Below are 25,014 nucleotides of genomic sequence, written 5' to 3'. Positions count from 1 at the left end.
TTACAAAATAAAAACAAGAAAGAAAGGATGGGAAGAGAAGAAGAGGTCAATCTGCAGTAGCTACAAGTGAAATTAAGCTGCGACTAGTCCAATCCATTAAACTGCACTTGCCACTTTGTGAACACGAGACTTGTCAGGGTGCAGGCACAGCAACAGTGTAGTAAGCAAACTACCTTTACTGTGCTAGAAAGGGCATGTGGCTGGCTAATTTGAGCAGATTGTTTACCGATACACAGTTTCTCTTTCAAGGCTTCAGCAGAGTCCAGCAAACATTAGTGCTTTTTTTTTTATCCTTTAAAAGTCTTAATTTCTAAAAATTTTATGCCAGATCATCTACACTTGCCCTCTCCAGTTCCTATAATAGACCTTCTTTCATTTCCAGTCTGAATCTTCTTAGTAACACGACATCTAAACATCACAAAAGGGTTGGTTTTGGTCCCTCAAAATAAAATCATGAGCACAATGAAAAGCACCAATGAACATGCACCAGATTTTGCCTAACGGCAACATAAATGCACAAGCAAAGCATTACTTGCGTGTCTACATGTCTGTCTGAACAGACAGGCAGTACTAGACCTACCCAGTGAGAATAGTGGGTGAACAAATATTTATTGAGAGTTACTCAGCTGTGATACAGAAGGGGATTCATGGCATGGTACATCTGGACTCTGCTCATTTTTTATGAGATAATTGCGCCACAGACTACCTCAAACACGGCATGACTGAAGGATTTGCCTTTTAGATTTAAAAACATGGAACGGACAGGAATTAAATCCGTCATGCCTCCGTGTAGCACACAAAGGAAGAAGAATATAAATAAACAGGCAACCAGAATGGTGCAATAAGAACGGGATTAATCCAAGTGTGATTAATTCAGTGTCAGATTAAAATTGATAGTGCCAGCTGTATCGGGTCTATTCTGCCACATTATTCTCGCCTGTCTTTTTTTTGTCCATCTTCTTCCCATCTCCTTGGTGGATAAACCTGCAGGAGAGTTAATTGTCACATACATGGATTTAATCATATTGTCCACAGTGTTTGGGGGCCTTGCCTTCAGCGATCCATGACTAATTGTTGTGGTAATTTTTCAATCATTAACAGCATCGCATATGCTGCAAACAAATCCCATGACACCCACTAAAGCCCCGGTGGCAAGTGGTGCACACTCCTTCATGAAAGCCTCGTGCCCCGTCCCCCTCCCCTCTTCCCCATTACACAGCCATCAAGATGCTGTCCCTGGCCCTTGGGAGGCGAGGAGGGAGGCAGAGCTGGCTGGGCACTGGCAGCTCAGGCGCTTCACGTTGCTGCCTTTGAGGAGGGAGCACTGTGAAAGGGGTGGGGGGAGAGGAGGGAAATTAAAACTCCATCTGGGACGGCTGACAGGGGTCCTGTCCTCCGGGCGGCTTGTTCGCCATTCAGCCTCCATCGCGCTGGTGTGCTGCCAGGAGTGCCCTTTCTCCACGTTTCGGCTGTATTAGTGATCTCCATGGCAACGGCCGGTCCTCATCTGCTGCAGCAGGCTGCGGCCCCACTCCCGCCCGTGTCAGGCAGGCCACGGATGCACGGGTGGGACGAGACTTGCCCCGGGGGAATCCTCCGGCTGATTGAGGCATTGCTCTAATCACCTCACCACCAGCAGCTAACCAGGTCATAGAAACCCGATCGCTTTTCCAGACTCCGATAATTACACGCATTTAACAAGAAATAAAAACGCGAGCCAAAAGCTTCTCTCTTGCTTCAAAGCCACATAAAATCCAGAAACAAACAAATTGCTGCACCAGCAGCCCTGCAGCAGCAGTGGTTTAGTACCCCAGTGGTTTGGAGGGAGCTGTCAGGATTATACAGAAGTGCCATTGCCCCTCCACGCTAAATGAACTAACTGACCCCCAGCTCAGCTGGCAAACAGCTTGCCTGGGGAATGAGGAGATCGGCGTTCCCAATCACCTTCCTGACTTTTTGTTCCCAGATTAATTTATTCGCCGGCACACAAGCCAGCCTGCGCTGACTGAGGTGTACGACACCCTCCAATGGTGTACGCCTGAGTGCCTGGAAAAACAGTATTAGGTTTGCAGCTTGGAATGGACCGATTGGATAATGTCATGCTCTCACCCTCCTTCACCACCCCATTTCCTAACACGTTAACATATTAAGCTGCTTTGTGCGCTTGCTTATAGAGGATGCATATCAGCATCCTCAAAGAAGGCTTGAATGGGGTAATGAAAAAAATAGATGAGATTCTGCAGCATCTCTGCTGTGAATAGACCACTTTAAAACAAGGTGGCATTTTAGCAGTCATCCAGGTGGATTTAGAAAATACCGATAAAACATTCAGTTATTGAAAGCTGTGGTAGCAGCAGTAGTGAGTATCAAAATGTAGATGCAGGCAAAGGAGAAAAAAAAAAAGAGAGAAGAGAAATAACAACTAAGAGCAAAATAAGGCAGGATTGAACAAAAGCAGGAGCCCCCATCTCTGGCTATGCAGAGAAGTAAACAACAGCATCTTAGACTTAGCTTCTGGTTCAAGACATAAGGAAGCAGAGGGAGGGAAAAACCCCGTCCTTCCCGCGTGTTTTTGACAGTCACGGCACCAGCACTCTTATGCAACCATTACATAAGTTGCGGCAGGACCAGAGCCTTCACCTCTCCCTGCCTGGGCTCCCAGCAAGCAGGGCTCCTGCTGCCTCCACACACGCTGCACAGGGAGGTCATGCTCTCCTCTGCTCACCCCTGGGTTGCAGGTGCGGTGTGATACATAAATACATAATAATCCTTTGCACTTTTATTATTTTTGACAGCTCTCTCCCACAATCCCTGAGTTGCTTTCTGTAAGGGTGGGGGAACCCTTAGTGGCACACAATTGAAATAATTGTCCTTGCTTCCCCCCCCCCCCCCCCAATCCCCTTCTCTGAAAAAATGCCATCCTCTCAAAGCCAAAAGAAAGGGTGACAACACATAGTTTCTTAATTAATTTCTTCACGTAGCAGTATCATTGTTATTACCATGCTGTACTGAGTCGATGTCACTGACAGAAGAACCACATGAAGTTTATGGAACCGCCTAGAGCCTACCACAGACGACAAAAGATCCCAGCAATGGCAGATGGCATGTGAATCACTGTAAAGGCAATTAGCAGCTAGCTGCCGGATTTTGACATGCTGGGGAGGACAGAGGGGGTTTTCTCTGCTCCGAGCAGTTCTCACCAGAGGGGCTGGAAATAGGCATTAGTCTCACTTTGCCCCCACAGTCTTTGCAACCAGTGTTGCTGGCTTTGAGGCTGCTGTATCACTAGGTACCTACAAGCACCCAGTGCAGAAAGATTTCCAGCAGCAAGAAAAATGCTGTCTTTTTACCTTGATGGGCACAAGTCACAGCTGCAGCAAGCAGAGAATGTTTTAAGCAGAGTTAAAAAAAACACCTATGCAGCAAACGACCACAGACACCAAAGCCAAGTGCCGTGAAAACATTAGTGCTGTAAGCAGTGATTGAAAATGCATCAAAACCATCAAATGCTTCTAAGCAACAATCACAAATGGATTCTGGAACTGTTCAAGTTGGATATGTCTCAAAATGAGTTTTCATGATAGACAATGGTCCTAAATTTTGATCAGAGAGCTAAAGCAGGACTCTTCAGCATGAGCCTTATCAGCATGTATCTTTAAGTCAGTAAAAAGAATAATATAAAAATGCACTAGTAAAATAGTGCCCAGCAAAGGTCTCATTTGTGTGGCAACGGTGGAGACCTTGGATAACACCGAAGCAGGGACATTATTTTAGGCAGTCTGACTGACAGCACTGCAACCAGTAACACTCAGAGGCTACTACCTTAGGAAAGAAACCCAAGGTGACAACTACATCAGTTTTTCCTACACTTGCTAGTTTGTTTGCTCATTACTTGACACATCAGTGCTAGTTTTTGTGAGCTCTGCAGTGGGGATTCTTTTGTACTTTTTATTTGCTCAGTGTATGCTCAAGAACAATAATCTCTTTTAGGGGGCTCCTTGCACTGATGCAATTAATATCATTAACTACAGAACCCCACAGCCTCACAGCACATGTGGTCTTTCTCTGGAAGCACAGCATCTACTAACCCTTTCTGCTGGAGGAGAAGCTCTATCACTTGTCACTGATACATAAACTAAGCAAAGCTGTCCACTGAAGAAGGGCATCATACCAGTTTGTATTTTTCCATCCCAGACTAAGAATTCTGGTAGGTATTCAGCAGAGGCCAGATGATGCCACCTTTCAAAGAGACAAGATGGTGTCAGTAAACCTCTCATCAACATCTCACTTCCACATCAGACAGTTCTTCCTATAGACTGCTCAGTTTTGCATTTCTCAGGAGTCAGAGGCTGTGCCTCTCTCAGAAGTCCATACTCCCAACACCAGCCCTACTGCACACCACTCAGCATCTGCTTACCAACCATCACTGGCATCCATGACATGGTGTACTGGGTCTAGCTGAGCTGGAATTGGTTTTCCCCTATAGCAGCCCTCATGGTGCTGTGTTTTATGTTGGGAGCTGTCAGGGTGTTGATGGTGTTGTGGCTACTGCTGAACAGTGCTTACACAGCACCAAGGCTCTTTCCAACATGCCCCCCCCCCAGTGGGATGGGGTGGGCAAGATCTTGGGAAGGGACACAACCAGGACAGCTGACCTGAACTGACCAAAGGGATATTCCATACCGTATGACGTCGGCTCAATACAAAGCTGGGAGAAAGGAGGAAGGGGGTGGGGGCCATCCTTGGTCCTCCAAGGCAACCACTATGCATATCGGAGCTCTGCTTCCTGAGAAGGCCCGACATCGCCTCTTCATGAGAAGCAGAGAATAAATCTGTTTTCTTTTTTTGCTTCTGCTGCGGATCTTTGCTTCACTTTGCTTATATTAAAACTGCTTTTGTTTTACCCACAAGGGTTGGTCTACCTTATTTTCTTTCCCCTCTTTGCCCTGTTGAGAAAACAAGGGGAAAGGGGGGGAAGTGATAGAGCGACTTGGTGGGTACCTGGCATTTAGCCAAAGTCAAACCACCACACATGGGTTGCTTCCTCCTCCCTCAAATTGAAGGCTGGGCAACTCTAGTTCTACCCCTGCTGCACTTACTGACTCTCAGGCTACTTTGCACTTGTCAAGTGACTGACTTCCATTAGTAGGTATGCATTTTGCTACTACTAATCAAGATTGAAACAACAGTGAAAAGTCAATAGGTTATAATCTCCATTTTGTGCACAAGTAAATTGAAGACTAAACACAACAGAGATGTTAAGTTCAAGTAAATCCTACTGAATAGTTTAATATAGAAATCAGTCCTTCCATGCAGTAAACTATGAAATTTTTGTTCAGAAAACAAACACCAAATAAAATAAAACAATTTTTAGCAGTAAGCATGCATGTGCTCTAATTTTATTCAATGCAGAAAAAGTGCTACATACCCTGTGTACATGATTACTAATTGCCAGGACAGACACAAATGACATATTACTATGTGAAATTGCATACCGTTCTGCAGATAGAACCAAAGCTACATATATATTTAGAAAAAAATCCAAACATTCGAGAACTGATCTGAAAAGCTAGCAATTTTATAATATACAGGAATCTTCTACAACAGCATCAGCCTGTAGAAGACTGCTTTGGAATCTTGCCAGCTACAGAAACCAGAAGCTGTAGTTATAGCAATACCATGACTACAGGTGGTATTTCAGCAGCTATAACTCAGGTAGTCAGTGATCATCATGCCACATGAGGACTGATACCCCATGCACATTTTCATCTTGCCTAGTCTGACAGCATCTAATCATATTAACTGTAATGTAGCATGTGGAATTTGAGTACCATTGAATTCCAGAGAAATTGTTAACATGCAATTTTGGAGGGTTTTCCAAATGCATCAGTCTTTTTCTAATGCATCAGTTCAAGTGCACCAAGCCAATCACATGTTACAGGAAATGAAAGCAACCCTTGCAAATATAAAATTTGTGGCTAATAAAAAAAAGCCTTGTGAATCTCAGGAAGTTCTCACCATAACGCTGGAACTTATTTTACTCAATGTTTGCTTTGCTTACTCCAGCTCAGAGCTTCTCCGGTAAAAAGAAAAAAAGAAAAGACCAGCACTAGGAAACTTTGAGCCAGAGATAAATGTTCAGAATTAATTAAAATGTGCGGAAAATGATGTTGTAATGAAAAAGCACATAAAAAGAAACACATGAAGTAAAGAGCTACCTTCCAAGTGGAAGGTGACAAGGTAGCAGCGATGCTGCCCTTACTGAGGACAACCAACCAAAGAGGGCCGGTCTCGCTGAGAGTGGATTGTAAGGTGACATGGGACAAGTCACTACATTGAGTTGTATCCGTTTTCCCTTCTGCAAAACATGTCTAATAATATAGCTTTTAAAAAACACTGTTAAGACATGGTGCTCCAAAGTGCTATGTAACAGCACCATTCTTATCATCCAACAGAGGGCGTCTAAGCAGAACAACAAAGATCAGCCATGTTTTTTCCACTGAGGACAGCCAGAGGCAGTGTTCCTCAGTTATGTTCTCTCCACAGCCCTTAAAAAGCAAACAAAAACCCAACAAAACAAACACCCATCACCAAAAAAACCCAATGGGTTCAGATGGATGCATTTCAGCAGCTGAAGAGGACACAGTGCTAGCATATCTATACATTAATGCTTTCTCAAAGCTATCACATCTACAATAAGTGATCCAAGTCTGGAGTGGTGCCAAAACATCATGTCTTAAGGGTATCTGCATGATGGTCAATAGAGAGTGAAGAGTTTTCAGTAAGGTAGAACTCCACTGCAGGAAGTCTGAAGTCTAGTAAGGCTAAGTAATAGTGGAAGAGGAATGCAAGGTCTTGGGAGACCATAACCCTTTCAAGCCATCAGACTTTACATCTTACCTTGAGGTTTTTCAGTTGATATGTCCTTAAAAGAACAAAACCAAAGCCCTCTCTAATTTCATTTAGGAAAAAAAAGAAAAAAACAAGGAAAAATAAAAAAGACAGTGTGATCCTTCAGACCTGTTCTCTGTTTCAATTACAGCTGCTACTGTGTCTTATACTTCAGCTGTCAAGAAACAGCTACTGCATCTTTTTTATTCCTCATTTTCACCAGTGCTCAACTCCTCATACTTATTCCTAATATAGCACTTTACTGCAATCCCACCCTTAGCTTCACCATGACGTCTCATCATGCCGCCGTTCTTCTCTCCCAGAGGATGACTTCAGCTTCCATTTCACACCTCTGCAGATATGGCAAACAAGTCCATACACCAGACTATCCAAACTAAAACTCATTCTACAGGAGCAGGCTGTGAGTTGGGTAAGAAAATGTAAATCAATGGACCAGGTTTCAGGGTTTCAACAGAGACCTTCAATCGCCAGTCAAACACCTTTCTCATTCAAGGCACATGTTCAGAACCAGGATGGGTTGGGATGCTTGGGACAAATTCTAGCCCCCCAAATTCAGTGTCTTGCACAAGACTTCCACAGGTAGTGGAGAACAGAGCTGATGAGCTCATGCAGGAATCTCCCCTGCTGTCACACTTCCTTGACAGAGTTTCCTCAGCTGTGGTTTGAAAATCATCTTGGGGTTGTCCTTCAGCTGCCAGCATACTTGCTGCAATTACTCTCTTCTGCTAGGAAGCCTTTTGGGTGTCTCCAGGGAGCCCGGGAAGGCCCTGCCAGCTCTGTATTGCACACATAAAAGAAATTACAGATTCAGTGCCCCTTAGTTCACCTTCCTTGAACTCCACCTGTGAATTGTACAGTCACAGAGCTTTTTCCTAACTTAAGGTGTATGCATTTTTCTTCAAGCCCCATGAGAAGAGAGATAATGAAAGGGAGATGGGAGTAAAGCAGCAAAAAGGTCACTGTAGGGGAACTCTAGCTTTTCAAATTTGAGCCTTTCAAGGAAAGAGTTGCTGATTTTCTCTTCCTGCAGAGTATCATAAGGCAGCAAGAAGGTTACTGTAGGCGAACACTGACTTTTTCAAAGTTGATCCTTTCAAGGAAAGAATTAATGATTTTCTCTTATGGCTATCACACCTGCAGGTGTGGTGGAAAGCACAGAAGGCAAGAGGCTGTCTGTTGAACATAAGTAAAGGATCTGCATTTATTAGATAATTGTGACTGTGTTTCCACCTCTAAGAATGATTATGTTAATTCAGTCTACAAAAACACCACCAACCTAATCTCATGTGCTGGGCATGCCTGTTGCAAGTGGCTGCCGTTCCTTCCCATGAAAACTTTTAAACCTGATAGCCAATTTAATGAAGAACACCAGAATGAGAGAGGTGTCTGATGGCTGTTTAAAAAGTTTCATCTAATTACTGACCCATGAAGAAGAGGCAAGAACATGAGACCATTCTCTGTCTGACATCGGAGCTCCCACAGAGGTCTAGAGGAAATGACTGGTACATTACTCTCTGCAACTGCTCCTAAACTTGTCTAGGATGACCTGAATTTCTATCACTCTCACCTTCTAACCGCACTTCTTGTTTCTAAATACCATTTTCTTAAAAGTATCCAGTAGAAAACTCCAGAGTGACATCAATGTTTATGAATGGTCTGTAATGTAACAAAAAAATAGTGTTACTAGTCATGTGTATGTAAACATTACACCCACTGACGATCTTGCATACTCCCCTACTCTCCCTCCCCTGTTTTTAAGACTTTGCTTCTGTGGCAGCCACAAAGATGACAAGTACAGTACTGATGGGGCACCACAAAAATCACCTTATTTTCTTTTCACTGAATTACAGTCATATAATATTGAGTGCTTCTTTCTCTCCATCCCAGGATGGTTTGTTTCTACTGAGATAATTTTGTACTTATTAACAGTAAAGAAACAGAAACAGCAAAATTATACTTTGAGCTAGAAACAATTCTGCTCAGCATCACATGCTGCCAAAACAAAACAGCTTGTTCCTTGTCCCATTAGGACAGCAGCTCATAGGGTCACATTTAAAGAAACCCAGATACTCACCACTGCATCACTCTCCTCACCTGGGTACTACTATAAAACCACATATATGGCACAGAACAACTTAAGGAATCTACAGAAAATGCTACAACATTTTTCTAATGTTTGCTTACAGCTCCTCCAATCAGCCATATGCAGAATATGGCAAATGCTTATGCACAGTCTGTTCCACTTCACTATTGATGTGTGAAAGCTGATAGCAAAGGAGGCACAAAAACTTTTGTTTAAAACTACTGTATGAGTAAGTTCGTCTTCAGATTGCTTAAGTGAACTCCAGCTTCCTGTTTAGGAGTGGCTCTCATAAATGCCCACTTTCGTTGTTCCTATTGCTCACACGCCTACCATGTGCAAGAGCTGTAATCCAGTCAAGTTATTAAATCTCCTCTGAAGACGACCAGAACCTCAGACTGCGAGGAACCATAAAAATAAATAACTAACCACGAGAGGGCAGACACTGGACAACCTGCCCCTCATCAGCAGAGCACCCTGGAGAAAATAGCCTTTCCTTTATAACATGAACTGCCAACTCTTATGAAATAAATAAAAATAGCAGCAGCAACTGCCAATACAGGTAGAGTACAGTTTTCCTTTCTAGATCATCAGCTTTTATTCAATAAGAATAGAAAGCAATTCAGGACTTGTAAAAGTAATTCTGCCCCTGTCTTGATGGTGATACAATGGGTTCTAACAGAGTGGCAGAGATATCTTGGCAATTATAGGTTCAGCTGTGGGACGTGCAGTAGAATTGCATTAAGAATATATTTCCCTAAGATTAAAAAAGGAGTCCCAGTCAGGAGTGTATCTTTGACTGTCACTTTTAAAACGTGCTAAGCAACTCTGAACTAATATAAGAAAAGAGGATTCTCCTCAATGTACTTGTTCTTTTGGAATAATTCATTAGCTAAATACTTTTCAACCCATACAGTCAAAGATTAAGCCCTAACTGGAGTCTCTTGCCTTATTTAAATGTATCTTACTAACTTTTCTTCTGTTGTAATCCCCACTGCTATTTTGCATCAGTCATTGTTCTAAAAGAAAACTCAGTAAATCCACTTTAATTACTTTTTTTTTAAAACGGAAAAAGCTTTGAATTACAATGTCAGTGACAATCTCTGTCATTAGCATAAAGAAGACTGGTACTTTCAAATGAGCAACAAACTTCAGGGCTGGAAAAAACATTCTTCTGCTACTTTTGCCTGTCTTCTCACAATTTTAAGATAAAGAGGAGATAAAAGTTATTGCTAATTGCAGGGTGAGGAGCTGAAAAGCTCTAAAACTGTAGCCACCAATTTATGGGCTCTTCGCTGGGATTTTTTCTTTATTCTTTTTTCTTGATAAAGCAAATATTTTGACCCAGAGTATATATAACTTGCCAAGATTTTCAAATATTCAGCTGGTTTTTAAAAAATCCAAATGCCCTCAGAAGCAAGGAAAAATACAAGCCTTTCCCCCTTCCACTGTCCATTTGGCCAAAAAGAAAACATGAGATGACTTCCACAGTTACCTCTTAAATGACATTTGTTGTTACATGCAAAAGTTTCCCGGGACTCTTCCTGAATATTTAGGATCAAATTTATTACTGATGCTTATCGCATAGTCATCAGAATACATAATTTATGGCATTTGTTCTGTTCAGGAAAAAGGAGACACTGCTTTAGTATCTATTAGTAATCTGTCACTGTTATTTACATGGGGGAAAAGTGTTAATAAAGGCTGGCATTTTTCCCTGATTCATTTCAGGTGCAGCACCAGATACTGCTCAAAACTGGCTGGTATGCTGCCTGGAACAGGTTGTCTTCTCTCTGTAGCTGTGCTGCGGATGCCTTCCAGCAGCATGGAGGTGCCAAACCTGTTCTATACTCTTTCCTTCCTTCTGGAAACATGATTATCTGTCATAGCATAATCACCTCCTTCTGAACACCTTTTTATTCACATGTTGCAGGTTTTATCCCCTCTACTGCTTGTAGACACTGTCTATGAATGCTGAACAAGAAAGCAAATCTGGGTATCTGAGATGAAGTCCAAGCAAAACTGAAGCTAAATTATCCTATGTAATACAAGCTAAAACAGCACCAGTGGAGCTGACTTATTATAAACTCTAGCTTTGTAAAAGTATATAACATGAAAGGTTATTCTGTTGGCAGGCAAGAACAACAAAGAAGTGGTGGCCAAACTGGCTCTTGAGCTGTTCTGTGTTTGCTTACACGCAATTCAAACAAAGTTCCCCAGCCAAGGCTTGCCCACGTGGTCCACAGTGGATCAGTATGCACTGGCACACAGACATCTGGGCAATCTGATCTTCTCAGCCTCTGGCTGAAATGAGCCATGAGAGTCTGGTGCCACTGGCTCAGCCTGGACTGCTGCCACAACCGGCCCATCATCACTGGAAAGCTGCCACTCTCCCTCAACTATGTGACATGCTCAGGTTTCCTTTCCCCACTTGTTGCCCTCTATAAAGACATGCATCTCACGACTCAGCTGAATACTGATAAATGGTATGGAGTTGGGAGGGCTACCCATACACTACCACTGGTTTGGTATTTTCTTAATACAACAGCAGAGCAGAGAGGGGGAGATGCGTGTGTTCAGCCTCCAGCAGTCACACAGGAGACCTGCATCCACCCATTCCTCTCACTAACTAGAAGACTGAAAGACAAAAAATGATGCACAATAGAAACATCCTACCCGAAACCTCCCCCTCTAGAAATGACAAGTCAAGTTTGCATTTGTAATCTAGTGAAGAGAAAGACTTCATGAAATGCTTGATCTAATCTCAGCTGAATCAAAATTATCTCAACTGAACTTTGTGTAGCAGGGTCAGGAACAGTTAGAGACATGCCTGTAAAATCTCTTGTTCACCCTCAAGTGGGCAATCCTGATAAATGTCCCGGGAACAACAAAAATGAATGTTGCTACACAACAAAAAAACCCACAGGGTATCCCAGTCTGGTGAGGAATTATATTAGGCTCATTGGACCAACTCTTGGCTGATTAAAAACATTCAGCATTCATCACATAACAGTGCAGTAATTCAATAGCATTATTTAGCTGTATTTTCATTTGCATAAATAAAGCCAAGGGAAACACCTTCTCTGTGCAATAAATTGTTGCTCTTCAAGGTTTTTGAGAGTAGCACTTTTACATGGGAGCTGCTTAATAAACTACATTCATCATTGTTTAGCCTTCTCTTGTGTGTGGTGCTCTAGTCCTCCTGCTGGACCCCAAGGAGACAAATCATAGTGAATTACTAAACCTTTAATTTACTTTTGATTAAAAAAACCTAAAGGGAAGGAGAGGCAATACATACACATGGGCAAACTGCTTCAAAGGCAATAGAAACTTTGGCAGATGCAACTGCAAATTCTCCCACCTCTCCTTTTTTTCTTTTTTAGAGTCCAAATGGACTAAAATCAGCCTCACATATGCTTGGGAGAAGCTTTCATTCACTGTATGGAAAGATGTACCAGTCAGTAAAATAATGACCCTTGCTGGTTTTGCAGCGAGTGTTAGACTGAGTTAAACCTTTTTCACAGACATTTTTGTGCAGGAGAAAATGAAGCATGAAGACAAAGTAGTTTCCTAAATTGTGAAGATAAGGAACATAAATTCCAACTAAAAATGTAGTCTTGCACCATGAAAGGGAAACTACCCTCTAAATCCATTGGCAGTACTACTCTAACACTCAACTGGCAAAATCATATGGAGTCACAAACTCAAATGGCCATCCAAGTTCTATAATAACTACTTATTTCAAGATTCAATCCTATACTTATTCTCCCACAAAACAGCCCTGTAAATAAATAACACATTTTCCAGAAATAGGTGTAATAGAATTGTCATAAAATGGAATACTGTATTTGTTCATTCTACACAAACACATACAGAATGGGAGTAAGCTTCTATTAATTCTGTTGAAGAACACCAACTCTAACATACATAATGAATCTGTCAAAGGTAATAAAATCAGAGAAAGCAACATTTCAAAAATTTTATGGGTTCCTTCTGGATGAAAAACTTGATGAAAAACCAGTTTTAAAAATAGAGCTGTAAATTAAATAGGAGACAACAGGCAAATTATCCTGACAAGGAAAACGGAAGGGCGGAGGAAAGGTATAACTTTATAACACAGCCCACACATCAGACTTGGTGGTGTAGCCTTGGGTAACAGAACAAGCAAAACAAATAACAAATAAAACTATGTGTCCTTTGATTGACTGGAGCATCACCTCTGTGCAACTCACTTCTGTGTTTTGGTTTACTTATCAAGGCAAGGCCAAGACTTACTTCCAGTCAGTTCAAAAGAAACCAAACCAAAAATCAAACCCAAACGGCAATCTTCATCCAAAAGCAGGAAATAAACTCTTTCCAATTTCTTCTTCGAGTGGGATGAAAGGAGATAGAAGAAACAGTTTTTCTATATAAGAGTCAACCTAATTTTAAAATATATGCTCTTTAGAAATTTGAACCTACAAAGTCATAGGAGTCCAGATCTAATTCTGCAAAAACTTAAAAGCACAAGCTATGGCCCAGCTCTCGTGTCAATACGTAGTGGTGCCATATCTATACCCTGTGCTGGACTGGGATGCCTAGCAAGCCATCACTTAGGTTTGCAATTGTGAAGGAGGCCGGCACTAACTGTTGGTCTGAAGATGCTGAGAAAGCAGCTGATGTTTCTGCTGTCACTGGCTATGGGCCCTTTCAGCCAGGAGATTTGGCAGTCAACAGTTAATTGCCCTTACCCCACCACTCAACTTAAAAGTCTGGTCCTTTATATGAACTATTCAAAGGTTAAAAGTCAAGCACATGCTCAACTGATTTGCTGGTAGCCACCCAGGTGACTACAATTACAGCTTCTTGTACAGACAGGCTGGATCATCACAGATTTTTAGGGAAAAATCAGGTCCCCTGCCCTATTACTTATTCCCTTTTAAACTGGTCAGCACTGTCTCAGGTACACACTTCTCTGGATGTGCCACATACAAACATTTGTGGGTATCTATATGAAATGTTGCAGAATACAGATAACAATTCAATTGCATCTTTCTCTAAAAGCTCACAACTGCACACTAGCTCCATGTTTGACCAGCCAAAGCAAAATTTCAGTGCCTGCCAGCTCAAAAGAGTGTCTCTCAAATTTGCCAGATGTGACAATCAGTTTTTCTGTTTACATTGGGCAGGGTGCATGGGGTGTGGAGAAAACCAGACACACACACACAAACCAAACCAGGCCAAATTTGTCTCACTCTGTATTTATTTGGTCACTTATTTGTCTTATTTGTCTCAGTCTGGGTTAATTTTTATACATACACACACATATATACATATATGTATGTATGTGCAAATGTAAATCACTAGGATGATTTGAGACAAAGGTGACCCAGGAGCTGAGATACAAAGCTCAGATTCAACTCCATTTTCTGCCACAGGCAACTTCTGAGACCCTTGGGAAGTCACTGAAACTCAGATGCTTCCTAATTTCCCATTAATTTAATTTAATCTGAGACACTGTCTCTTTGTGGGATATTCACTTTACCTTCAGGTACCTGTCTAAATTAGGAGACCAGGCTCCCCCTGCAGCCAGCCATAGAAAGAGGCTGCCCAGCAGACTGATCTGGAAAACAAGCCCCATACGTTCAAAACAGACTGGAAGAGCTTTCGCTATCGAGTATGTAAGGACTGTAGGAAAGATAACTTTAACTAAGGCAACTAAAGCCTGCCGGCGGTGTTCACATGTGTGCATGCCTATCAGTCTCCTGTGCACTTTAGTTCCAGCCCGTAAAAGAAGAATGATGACAGTTATTTCACTACACTTTCATGAGAGTAAGGACAGAAAAGGCTGGGAGGTGTCAAGGTATTGTGGTGATGTAGTCATATAGGAGACAGACAGTAACCTAAAAAGAACAGATTTTAACCCCCGAGAGGTTTATGATGGGGAGCTGTGAAGCTTACGCAGCAGACTTGAACTGCTTTGGATGTACTGTGTGGGAAGAACTAGCCCATCCAACATTTTAGCTTGTGCTCTTGGGAGGCCCCGGCTGCTCAAGACACTGATACCCCCATAACTTTAATTTCACCTTGAAGAGTTGCAGGAATGTATTTTAAATGCATTATATTTACCCTTATACACTATATCCATATAGACACAAACAGCGTTAACTATTTCAAGGTCCCCGTAGAGAGCTGCTAGAATAGTCAGAACATGGGTCTGCATACTATTTAAGCCACATGCACCATCTGCTCCAACATTTTAATGTAATTTACCAGGCAAGAGCTGAGCAGGAAAAAAACTGCTAGATGAAAGATATTAAATTTCCCCTTCCCCAAAACACCCCCTGCTGCTTGATATATGAACCTAACTCACCCACAACTAATATTTGATTTAAGAACATATTCACATATTCAAAAAAAAAAAAAACCAACCAAAACCAAAAAGTCCTGCATATGTAGGGTAACACTGACATAATTTTTCTGTTAACTACCAATTTGCTGCTCACAGAGAACTATCCGAACTAATAATCCTTTTGCCGAACTAATAATCCTTTTGCCAGAAACAAAACAGAAGAGTGGACAGGTTAAGAACTTAAAATTGTTACTTCCCCTCAGACACCAATTTTGATGATCTCCAATGAATGAGTAAAGAAAGATTTATTTACCACAGCATTGAAGCCAAACAAGTTCTACATGTTAAGACTTGTATTTGGCTGAAGGTGGCAGCCCTGGGCCAAGTACTATTTAAATTTTGGAAATAAGTCCTGCAACTGATCTGTAAAAGGGTTTCCAAGTGGCAAAGACTTACACTTTAAGAATCAGGTTTCACCAAGGAGTAGACTCATGAAAAACAAGGTGCCACCTTTTAAAACAAAAGCTATGATTTACAGATCTTATGACAAACTCCTTTTGTTATGTTCAACAAAATTCATGAAGACAAGGTTAGCAATTTTTTCTTCATTAGCAGTACACACAAAATTAACAAGAAATACAGTACTAGGAAAACTATCCTTGCTTTAAATTCAGAATATTACAAAAAAATGAAAGACCAAGACTCCCCAGCAACTTTTAAAACTGTAATTGTATGCAAGCTGTTGACAAGAAGTTCCCTCAATAGCCTTACCAAAAGCCTAGTGTCTGCACATTTCCTTGCTAAGCCATGACAATCTCCTACTATTCATGCTGGAAAGCTGACATTTCCTCTTCCAAACCCCTATACCATTCCCTACTACATTCAAGTTGACAAGCAAAAATTAGACAAGCAAAAATTAAAAGGGGTTTCTTAAGACTGCAAGTATCAGTGTTGCCTTCTGCTGTGGAAGGCAGAGAAATCCACATACAGAAAGAGTCTTATCAACTCCTCTCACTGGTAGCCTAAATACAGCTGCCTTCATGATTCACAATCTTAGGAAATGAGACCTCAACCTGAGCTCCCACCGAGAGCAGAATGGCTGGCTGTGTGCCAGGATGTTTCAAACCACCAGCCAGTGATAAAAAGCAATCATCTCTGGCAGTCATCGTACCAAAATATCTCTTCATTTTTCAACTCAAGGCTCATTAAAGGTCAACACAGCAAAATGAATATTAAGACTTATCAGAGAAGGAAATGAGAAGGCAAAGTCTTTATGCCAGTGTACAGAATCACTGTATGCCCACAGCTTGAACATTACACACTGACCTCCTACAGTAATAACGTGGAGAAGATGCAGGCATGAGTGATCATAACTATCAGAACATATGGATCAGCTCCCACACAGGGAGTGAATGTCTGACCAGGACCCTTTGGTCTAGAAAGAAGTCACTGATGAGAGTTACAGCTGAGATCTAAACAAATCCTGAGTAGTTTAAACAAGGAAAAAGAAAACTGCTACTCAGTGTCTCTTATGGCATGGAAGAGTACCTCTAACTGTAACTCTAACTTGTTGATCAAAACAAAAAGGAAGTGATTACTCATGCAAGTTAAGCAGTTTCTTGCTACAAGACACTGCAGACAGTAAAGGTTTACCGGGACGCAGAAAACATTTCAACAAATGAATGGAATAGAATTCCACAATGGCTACTGAAAACATTTTCAGCTCAGGAAACGGACAGCTGCAGGAATGTATCAGGGAGGATCAGCATAACCATGCCTGTTGTGCTTATCTTTAAGCACCTGCTTGGGATGCCATCATGATACAGGCATACACAGATGTCCCAGACTTTGGTTTGATTTTGTGTGCCACCCTTAGGTTATTTTCTTGCATACTGCAGGAGTTCAGAACAAATATGGAATTCCCTTTTGTAGCTTTTTTGTTTTCTTTTGTTTGTGGAGTTCGGGGTTTTTTGGGGAGGGGGATTGTTTGTGTGGGTTTTTTTTGTTTTGTTTTCAGATTAATGGGGTTTATAGTCTCTTGGGTTTGGGGTCAACTTTAGTCCTATTTTCTTCCTTCTGTCCCCAGCTAACCTATTCTGCAACACTGACCACCGAGAACATTGCCATTGATTTCCATCAGCAAAGGATCACACCCTAACTGCTTCCAATTTCACAGGTACTAAGCAACACTATGTGATCGCAACCTCTGAGTAAGCAACATCCTGTATTCAAAGGTTTGAATCATGTAACTCCATACAGACCTGGGAACTTCAGCACCTACCAATGAACACCAGCTTTGCAAAACTTGGATAACAAACTCCTGAAGCACAGATAGAAATATCTTATGTGCTGTTAATTGATATCAGTTCTACTGAATTATAAAATTTCCTTGTATCCTCATCCTGAACCTAAAACAGAGTATGTGCTATTATACTGTCAAGTTTCTATGTTTTTCTCAGTGTTAACCAGAATGAACTTTTCTTTATATCAAAATTCATAACATTCCTATTAAAAGTTATGTGCTCTGGTACAGTTTAAGATTAAAAACAAAACACCCAAAAATGGAAAGTTAAACAGTACAGTGTTAGATTTTATAATTCTTAATGAATAGTGATTATAATAGTGATCTTCTGTGTTCACATTATACCAAATAATTGCTCTAGTTTAGCACTATTGGCCTTAGGGGAACATGTAACATCATTCCTTACAATTCAGTGCATCTTTGCAATAATGCATGTTTTTTCAACTGTTATATAAAAACACTATCACAGGGTATATATTTTTATTTCAAAAATAGCAACTATCACCATTAGAAAACAGTAAATAACACCATATTCTCCATTTTGTTAGTAGTAGGAGACTTTCCTGAATGCAAACAATTCTTAAAAAAACACTCATAGCCGGACTGACTTTAAGGGAAATGGTACTTAGAGCCTTTATAAAATTTTACTTGCTCATCCACTCACCAAGACAACAGAAAACTTCCTTGCTGTTAACACAGAAAATCTGAATGGTTCAAAAGACTGGATCAACCCCACTACCAGGTGAATGACTAAGAATGAGGCTGGTTGTCCCTCCCTGGGAAAATCCTGCTCTGGTTTACATTTTAAGAATGGGATATTCCAAGGGTGAGATGAAGCTCTATGAAAGTTGAAGAATTAAAGTTGCGACAAAAAGCACTATTTTGTTCTGTTGCCTCTCATATCTCGGTTCTTTATCACACCTGTGCTGTGGAAATCTATGTCAGAAACTAGAAATCTAGTTTGTTAAGAAGCATGCAGGAAAATAAAAAGAGGGCCACAAAGATTCTTCACAGACCTCAAAAGGAAAAAAGAGCAGAGTAAGAAAACAGGTGATGAAGAGTACTATCGATACATTTCAACATATTTGACAATTTTTCCCTCTAATCAACACATTTCTATTTACATCTACTAAATATCTGTATCACATTCTATTTAAAAGTGGTTGAAATCAAAGAAAGGTTCCTTCCAAAACATAAGAAGGCATCATAAAAATTCAACACAATATTACCTTTCAGAATATAACAACAAATTTAATGCTGATTGCATGAGGTATTAAGCTACAACAGAATTCTTTACTCAAGACTAAAAAAAAATAATCTTAATATTATCTGTCAATGCCATCAAAATTTGATGCATAAGGAGGTCAACCTCCAAGGAACTACAGTGAGGTTATTTTGGGCAGGGAGTTGTTATTGTAAGACCTGCCAGTCCACTAGAAACTTCTGCCTACATAAAGAAAAAGCTACTTCGGGCTAATGTCTTAGCCTCTTCAGGGCATGGACCTTGTCTTTTTATCTCTCCACAAGACTTCTTCAGTTCTTCTGCATTTTTGTTGTGTTTTGTATATGTTCATATATTACTATATATATTTTCAACAAAACAAAAATGAAAAGAAGTGTGCTGAAGCATCCCGACCGTTTAAATAATAACCACCACAGATAATCAGGCATATGCAACTTCTGCTTTGAGTGCCTGTTTCTGACTGTGTCACAAACCAGTCTTTCATATTCAACCAATAACACACAAAACAAAAGGACTTGAGGATTTTGAAGGCAAAAGTTCTCCTCCTTTCCCTTAGGAAAATACTGTCTTACAGAAGGAAAAGGAATGCCTGCCAATAAACATTACATTTCAGAAACACATATTTTAATAGTCAATATCAAGCAAAAATTACCCATAAAACAAAACCCCCAAACTACAAGATACTAGAAATGTTACAGACCATACAAAAAAAACCCCAACAATTTCTGAAAACTCATCAGTTTCTTCTCCAGGTTTTAATCAGCAAGCTGTGCAGTACACCATGAAAAGAGCTTTCTACATCTGCCTGGTGAACTGGCACACCAAGAGTGAAATATTTCTTCAGCACCAACTTAGCCAGCCAAAAAATGAGTAACATTTCTCCTTTTCATTCAGTTCTACTAAGTTGTTTTCTGGTAGACCCCTTGAAAAGCTTGAAACAGGAATGGGCAATTTGCAGTGCCTATTCTAGACATCTACCAAAGAAGAGACAGAACATATAGGTTTAAGCACCTGCATTTACTCCCTCATCAGAGGGTGTAGGACTGTGGTGTGAATCAGTGCTCTGAGGTTAGAAGCTTTCATGTTGGGCAGTGGGATACTTACCTGTAGTTAAAGGATTTCGTTATCAGTGAACAAATGGTAGGGATTACACACACACAAAAAAAAAAAAAAAAACAAAAACACTCAAAAACCCCAAAAACCCATGAACAAGAAAAACCCCAAACCCACAACCTAGTGTTTTTCCGAGTAGCTCATCTGAACTTCTTATGCCTGGAAATCTTCACTGCCTCCTATAAAGACAAACAGGCTGTATGTGGAACAAAAGGCACAAGGACAAAACTACTGGGAACTCACAGGCCCGCTTCCCAAGTTTGATGAAGATCCTATTCCTTGCTGGTCTGCACTGGTTTAAAACAAACTTTGCTGTTTCAAAGAAATTTAGGGGCATGAGATCAGAGTAAGAAGAAATATCCACTGATTGTGGATACTGGAGGCATTAAGGATATAAACTATTAAAAAACTACCACTGTTCAAATGTGGGATGACTTTGGAAGGCAGTTGAGTTCTGCTAGCAAAAAAAAAAAAAAAAGATAAAGGGGCTAAGAAAGAAAATTTTCACCTTCATCCTTCTCCACAGAGAATCTCCTTCTGGACTTGTACATTTTCAGTTTTGGACAAAAGCAGTTGCTGCCATAACACAGTCAAAAAGTTAAAAATCTATGGGTTAGTAATAGCAAACTTGGCTTCACCATAAATAGATGCAAGCTGGCATGCCAGGAACCTACTGGGGGTTTGAATAGTTGTGAAAGAGGATTAAAGAAGAGAATACTCAACTCAGAGCAGCAGTAAGCAGGGAAGACTCATGCTTGACTGAAAATGTGAACTACCTTGTCCTTATTGTTACTTTAAGCCAAATAAGATAAATTGTTAGCCACACTTTTTCCTCACTTGTGGTAAACAGATTCCAATGCTTCAATAAAATCACATTAAGATACATGAGACTCAGGATTTGTAGCCAAGCCTTTTCACAGAGCTACTGGAGGGAACAGAAAAACTGTGGCTACATAAAGTGCACTTCTCTCTAAGTGAAGTGAAAAATGATTGGCACCTCCACAACTGAGTTTGCACCCTCTAAAAATACCTTGCTAATAAAGTGAAAGAAACTCTTTTTTTGTTTGCTTGTTTTAATAATACAAGTCTAAAAGTCATTCAAAAGCTAGACTTGAGTTACTAAATTCATGAGTTCTTGCAAGATTAGAATTACAATGAATAATTAGGGGAGTTTTGGTACAGAAGGAATATAATTTTGAAGACCATAATTCAGAAAGGTGAAAAAGAGTTGAGGCAGAGTAAATCTAAAACCTTGCTGTAGAAACCATCGGTGTTTCATGTACATTCATTCACATACACACAGAGAAGAGCGTACAGTAACTGTTCTGAGGCCACAGTTTATGTCTTCTCAGACACATTAAAGGAACCTAAACATAAGAATTGAGCAACATAAAAGCTTTTCAAGAAGAAAGTCTGGCCACTGGTGTGTTACATATGATGGAAATAATATTATACAGTAGCCTTTCACTTCTGAGGCTGATCACAAACTGGATTGTATTTATGACACCATGAACATAATAGCCTGAGAAAGAATGTTAGCATAAACTTTTAACCCATTGGGGCGAAACTCTGGAAGAGGATATATTTTTAAAACAAAAATGATCACATTAGAATACATGCAAACTTTGAGGAAAACAAGCTGTGCGAAGTAACCGGGGCCAAAATTGAGCTATTCATAGTTTTTGTACTTGAACTTCAACAGAAAGAATTTAGAGCACATGAAAATAAAACAGCAGCTTAGGAAACCAACTGCAAAAAACCCCCCAGCTGAGTATAACAACTTGGCTATCTGAAAGCACACAAGAATTAAACAGATCACATTCCAAAAGGTTCCCATACCCAATAACATAGTAAACAGTACTGGAAAACAATGTCTGACACAGAGGTGTGACACCATGCCGTCTGCCCTGTGCTTACAAAGAATTGCCTATTCTCAGCTTATGAAAAAACAAGCATGTAAAATTCTCTATATGAAAATAATGAGAAAAAACCCACCAATTTCCCCTCTTCTTTTGTACTTACGTTTAAGTTTTAGAAAGCAAAACTGTCAAGGTGACATTTCTCTACAGTAATTTCAATTAAAATAAATGATGTTGCTCTTAGCAGTTTACAACCTCATAAATAACCAACCTGAGAAAAGAAACAAAACAAAAGGAAAAGGCAACCTACCATTTACCCAGTAATCAAATAGCAGTACGAAAGATCTCACATTCCTCTTTCTATACTTTAGAGATACAGAATATTCCAAATATTAGGGATCCTTTTTGCTTATGATATGTTTAAATCCTAACTATGAATGCACTTGACTTTTCTTAGAAGAGAAAAAACCCCTGCACACTCTAGTTTTTCAGTTTCTCTGAAAGCTGGCATCTGTCTGTCTTCTTACTGCACAGAATAAAAGGCAAGCTTTCTGTTTGCAGGCTCCAGATCGCTCACCCAATTGCTACACACAAATCACAGCATGGAAGGGCTGCATTCCACCTCAGGACTACTTGAGGCAGCTGCCATAAGCAGAAATGTCTGCACTCACCAGCGGAGAAGGGGGCATTTCAGACTGTGAAGCTGATTGCCCTGGAAGTGTTTGCTAACAGAGATGTCAATGAAGTAAAGGAGTTTCAGTACCTGAGTTAACTAGCTGTTGCTCCATGACCCCACAGCCCAGGACCTCCATCCATTCTCCCTGGAAGTTGATCTCCATCTCAAAGGAAGGGTGAGTAAACGGGAAGTAGCAGTCTACCCATCTGACTTGCAGTCCTGTAGCAGCGTTTAAAAAATAAATAAATATGAAGCATGTATGCTTAAAAGGCCATCCCTCCAACCATCTGTAAAATCTGCCCTTCAACTAATGACACCAATTACAGCAATCCAGAGAAAATAAATAGCAAACAAACTAATTTACAACACTTGTGCAAGGCGATAAATCTTAAAACTTGTGGAAAAAAAATGACCACGTCTTTTCTAATATGAAAAACGCTTTGTGCAATTCAAGCACCCTTTGAAACCAAATCAATCATTTGTCAAACTCTAGCAACCACCTGGCATGGACCAAAAATGAGCCAAGATCATGGAAAAGCCAGTAATTTTGTTATTCTTTGCATCAGGAAGACTATCTGCTCTTCACAGGAAAAGTTAAGTCTTCAATTTTTACATAGTATTTTATGGATCATCTAGGCAAGTACTTGTTTTCATCAGAAGCTATTTAAAATACAAAGCTATTATTTCTGTATATGTATAAATATGAAAGTTAAAAATAGACATTACTACACACAAATAGAAATATATATACACAGAATTGTACATTATTATGGTACGCTATATACCAACACATACAGAGTATTGTGGACTCAGTAGACAAGAGTTTAACTTTGTGTGGATATGGAGTGTGAGAGAAAGGCACACTTTGTAAATCCCCCTCCTCCCTCACTCAGCATCTCTGCAAGTACCACCACACAGAGTGAAGAAACCCCTGGCATCTCAGAGCAGCGGAGCCAGAAGAGGGCAAGGTCTACAGTGCTGCCAAAAGCAGAGGTGTTGTCAAGGCCCTCATTATATTTGATGAGTTTCAGTTCCTGTAAAGATTTACACAAGCTTTGTTTCACTAAAGAATTTTTTCTATCCATTAGGTATCAGGAAAAAAAATCTCAGAAACATGAACCATAAAAACTCAAAAGGTAATTGAACTGCAAGTTCTGTGAGCTAATGCCTTAACCCAAGCCTGTCTTTCCCTTTAAGTCAAATGATAATCAACATTAGGATCATTAACAACCAGGTAGGTCCAGTTTTGAAAATAAGGGGCACAGCAAAGGTTGCTTGGGTGACAGTAACTGTTAACACTCCTGGTTTGTTTTTCAGGCTTTTCTGGGTTTATTTCAAAAAAAGGAACTTAAAACATGAAATTGCATGGTTTATTCTGGGAGTTTTTCAAAACAAAACATTTTCTGTACCCTTGAGGATTAGCTTTTCTTTGCTTACTTCTTAAATGTTAAATGTGACTACAGAAAGTAAAACAAAAAGTTATAACAAAAGCATACATACATAGCCAAAACACAAAATACCTAATAGTTACAGGGAACTATGAACTTTCAAATGGAGAGGCAGGTTTCCAAACGCACGCATTGGTACTTCTAGATTTTTCTAGACTTTCTAGACAATTTTTTTCTCTCTTAAAAATCAAACTCAGGATGTTATATGAATGATAAAAAAGCATTTTGATAATTTTACACACAAAACTGGAAGTATTAGCAATTATGCCATTCATAACTGTACTGTGACTTACAGCAATCATTATTTTTATTGCTTTTTTGTCTGCAAAAAAATAAAAAAGTTATATAGATTAAAAAAAATCCTGTGTATGGTATGTGGAAAACATTTTTTAAATTTCCTGATCTTGGTACAAACACATTTTTAAACCTAGGGCTGTACAACTGCAATGACCGTAAAGCCATGCACATATAAAATAACTTCATTTAGCTTGCAAAATTTGCAACTGCAGCAAGAATTACACTGAATATTAAAGTAGTTTTGTATTCAGTAACAACATTCTGATAATGGTTTATTTTTAATCCTCTGATTACTTCAAAATAAAGCTTTGGGGAAAAAAGGATTTCTCTGCTTTTTGTTCTTAATTAAAATAAATTTTTTAAGGTAAAAAAATAAATTTAAAGCTATGTTTAATTTTAAATTTTAATGCATCTTAGTACTTAAGAGATATTTCTTTTAAACGCAAATAAGCAAACAAAAATCTGAATAAAACAAGTTTACAACGAAGAAACAACTGTCACCTTCATTGTATTCTCTAAATCAATAGACAATCCCATATACCACAATAATTTAATTCATACAGTAGCTAGGACAACTGGGAATACCTCTGTAGTTTACTGCGGTGGGTTGACCCTGGCTGGACAGCAGGTGCCTACCAAAGCTGCTCTATCTCTCCCCCTCTGCTGGACAGGGGAGTGAAAATTCGACAAAAGGCTCACTAGTCGAGATAAGGACAGAGAGATCACTCAGCAATTACTATCACAGGCAAAACA

General features: G+C 40.0%; 1 protein-coding gene across 6 annotated transcripts in view; it reads right to left on the bottom strand.

The window, feature by feature from the left end:
- The window catches only part of FARS2 (phenylalanyl-tRNA synthetase 2, mitochondrial), a 258,093-nt gene that overhangs the window by 156,733 nt on the left and 76,346 nt on the right, over positions 1 to 25,014 (bottom strand). For all 6 annotated transcript variants that reach the window (XM_074899631.1, XM_074899626.1, XM_074899629.1 and 3 more), the window contains one exon: positions 22,604 to 22,735. In XM_074899631.1, the coding sequence (XP_074755732.1) occupies positions 22,604 to 22,735 (132 nt within the window). The remainder of the gene's footprint in view (positions 1 to 22,603; positions 22,736 to 25,014) is intronic.

Source organism: Athene noctua, chromosome 2 (assembly GCF_965140245.1).
Source record: "Athene noctua chromosome 2, bAthNoc1.hap1.1, whole genome shotgun sequence".
Lineage (NCBI taxonomy): Eukaryota > Metazoa > Chordata > Aves > Strigiformes > Strigidae > Athene > Athene noctua.
This window is presented reverse-complemented; position numbering and strand designations above follow the sequence as displayed.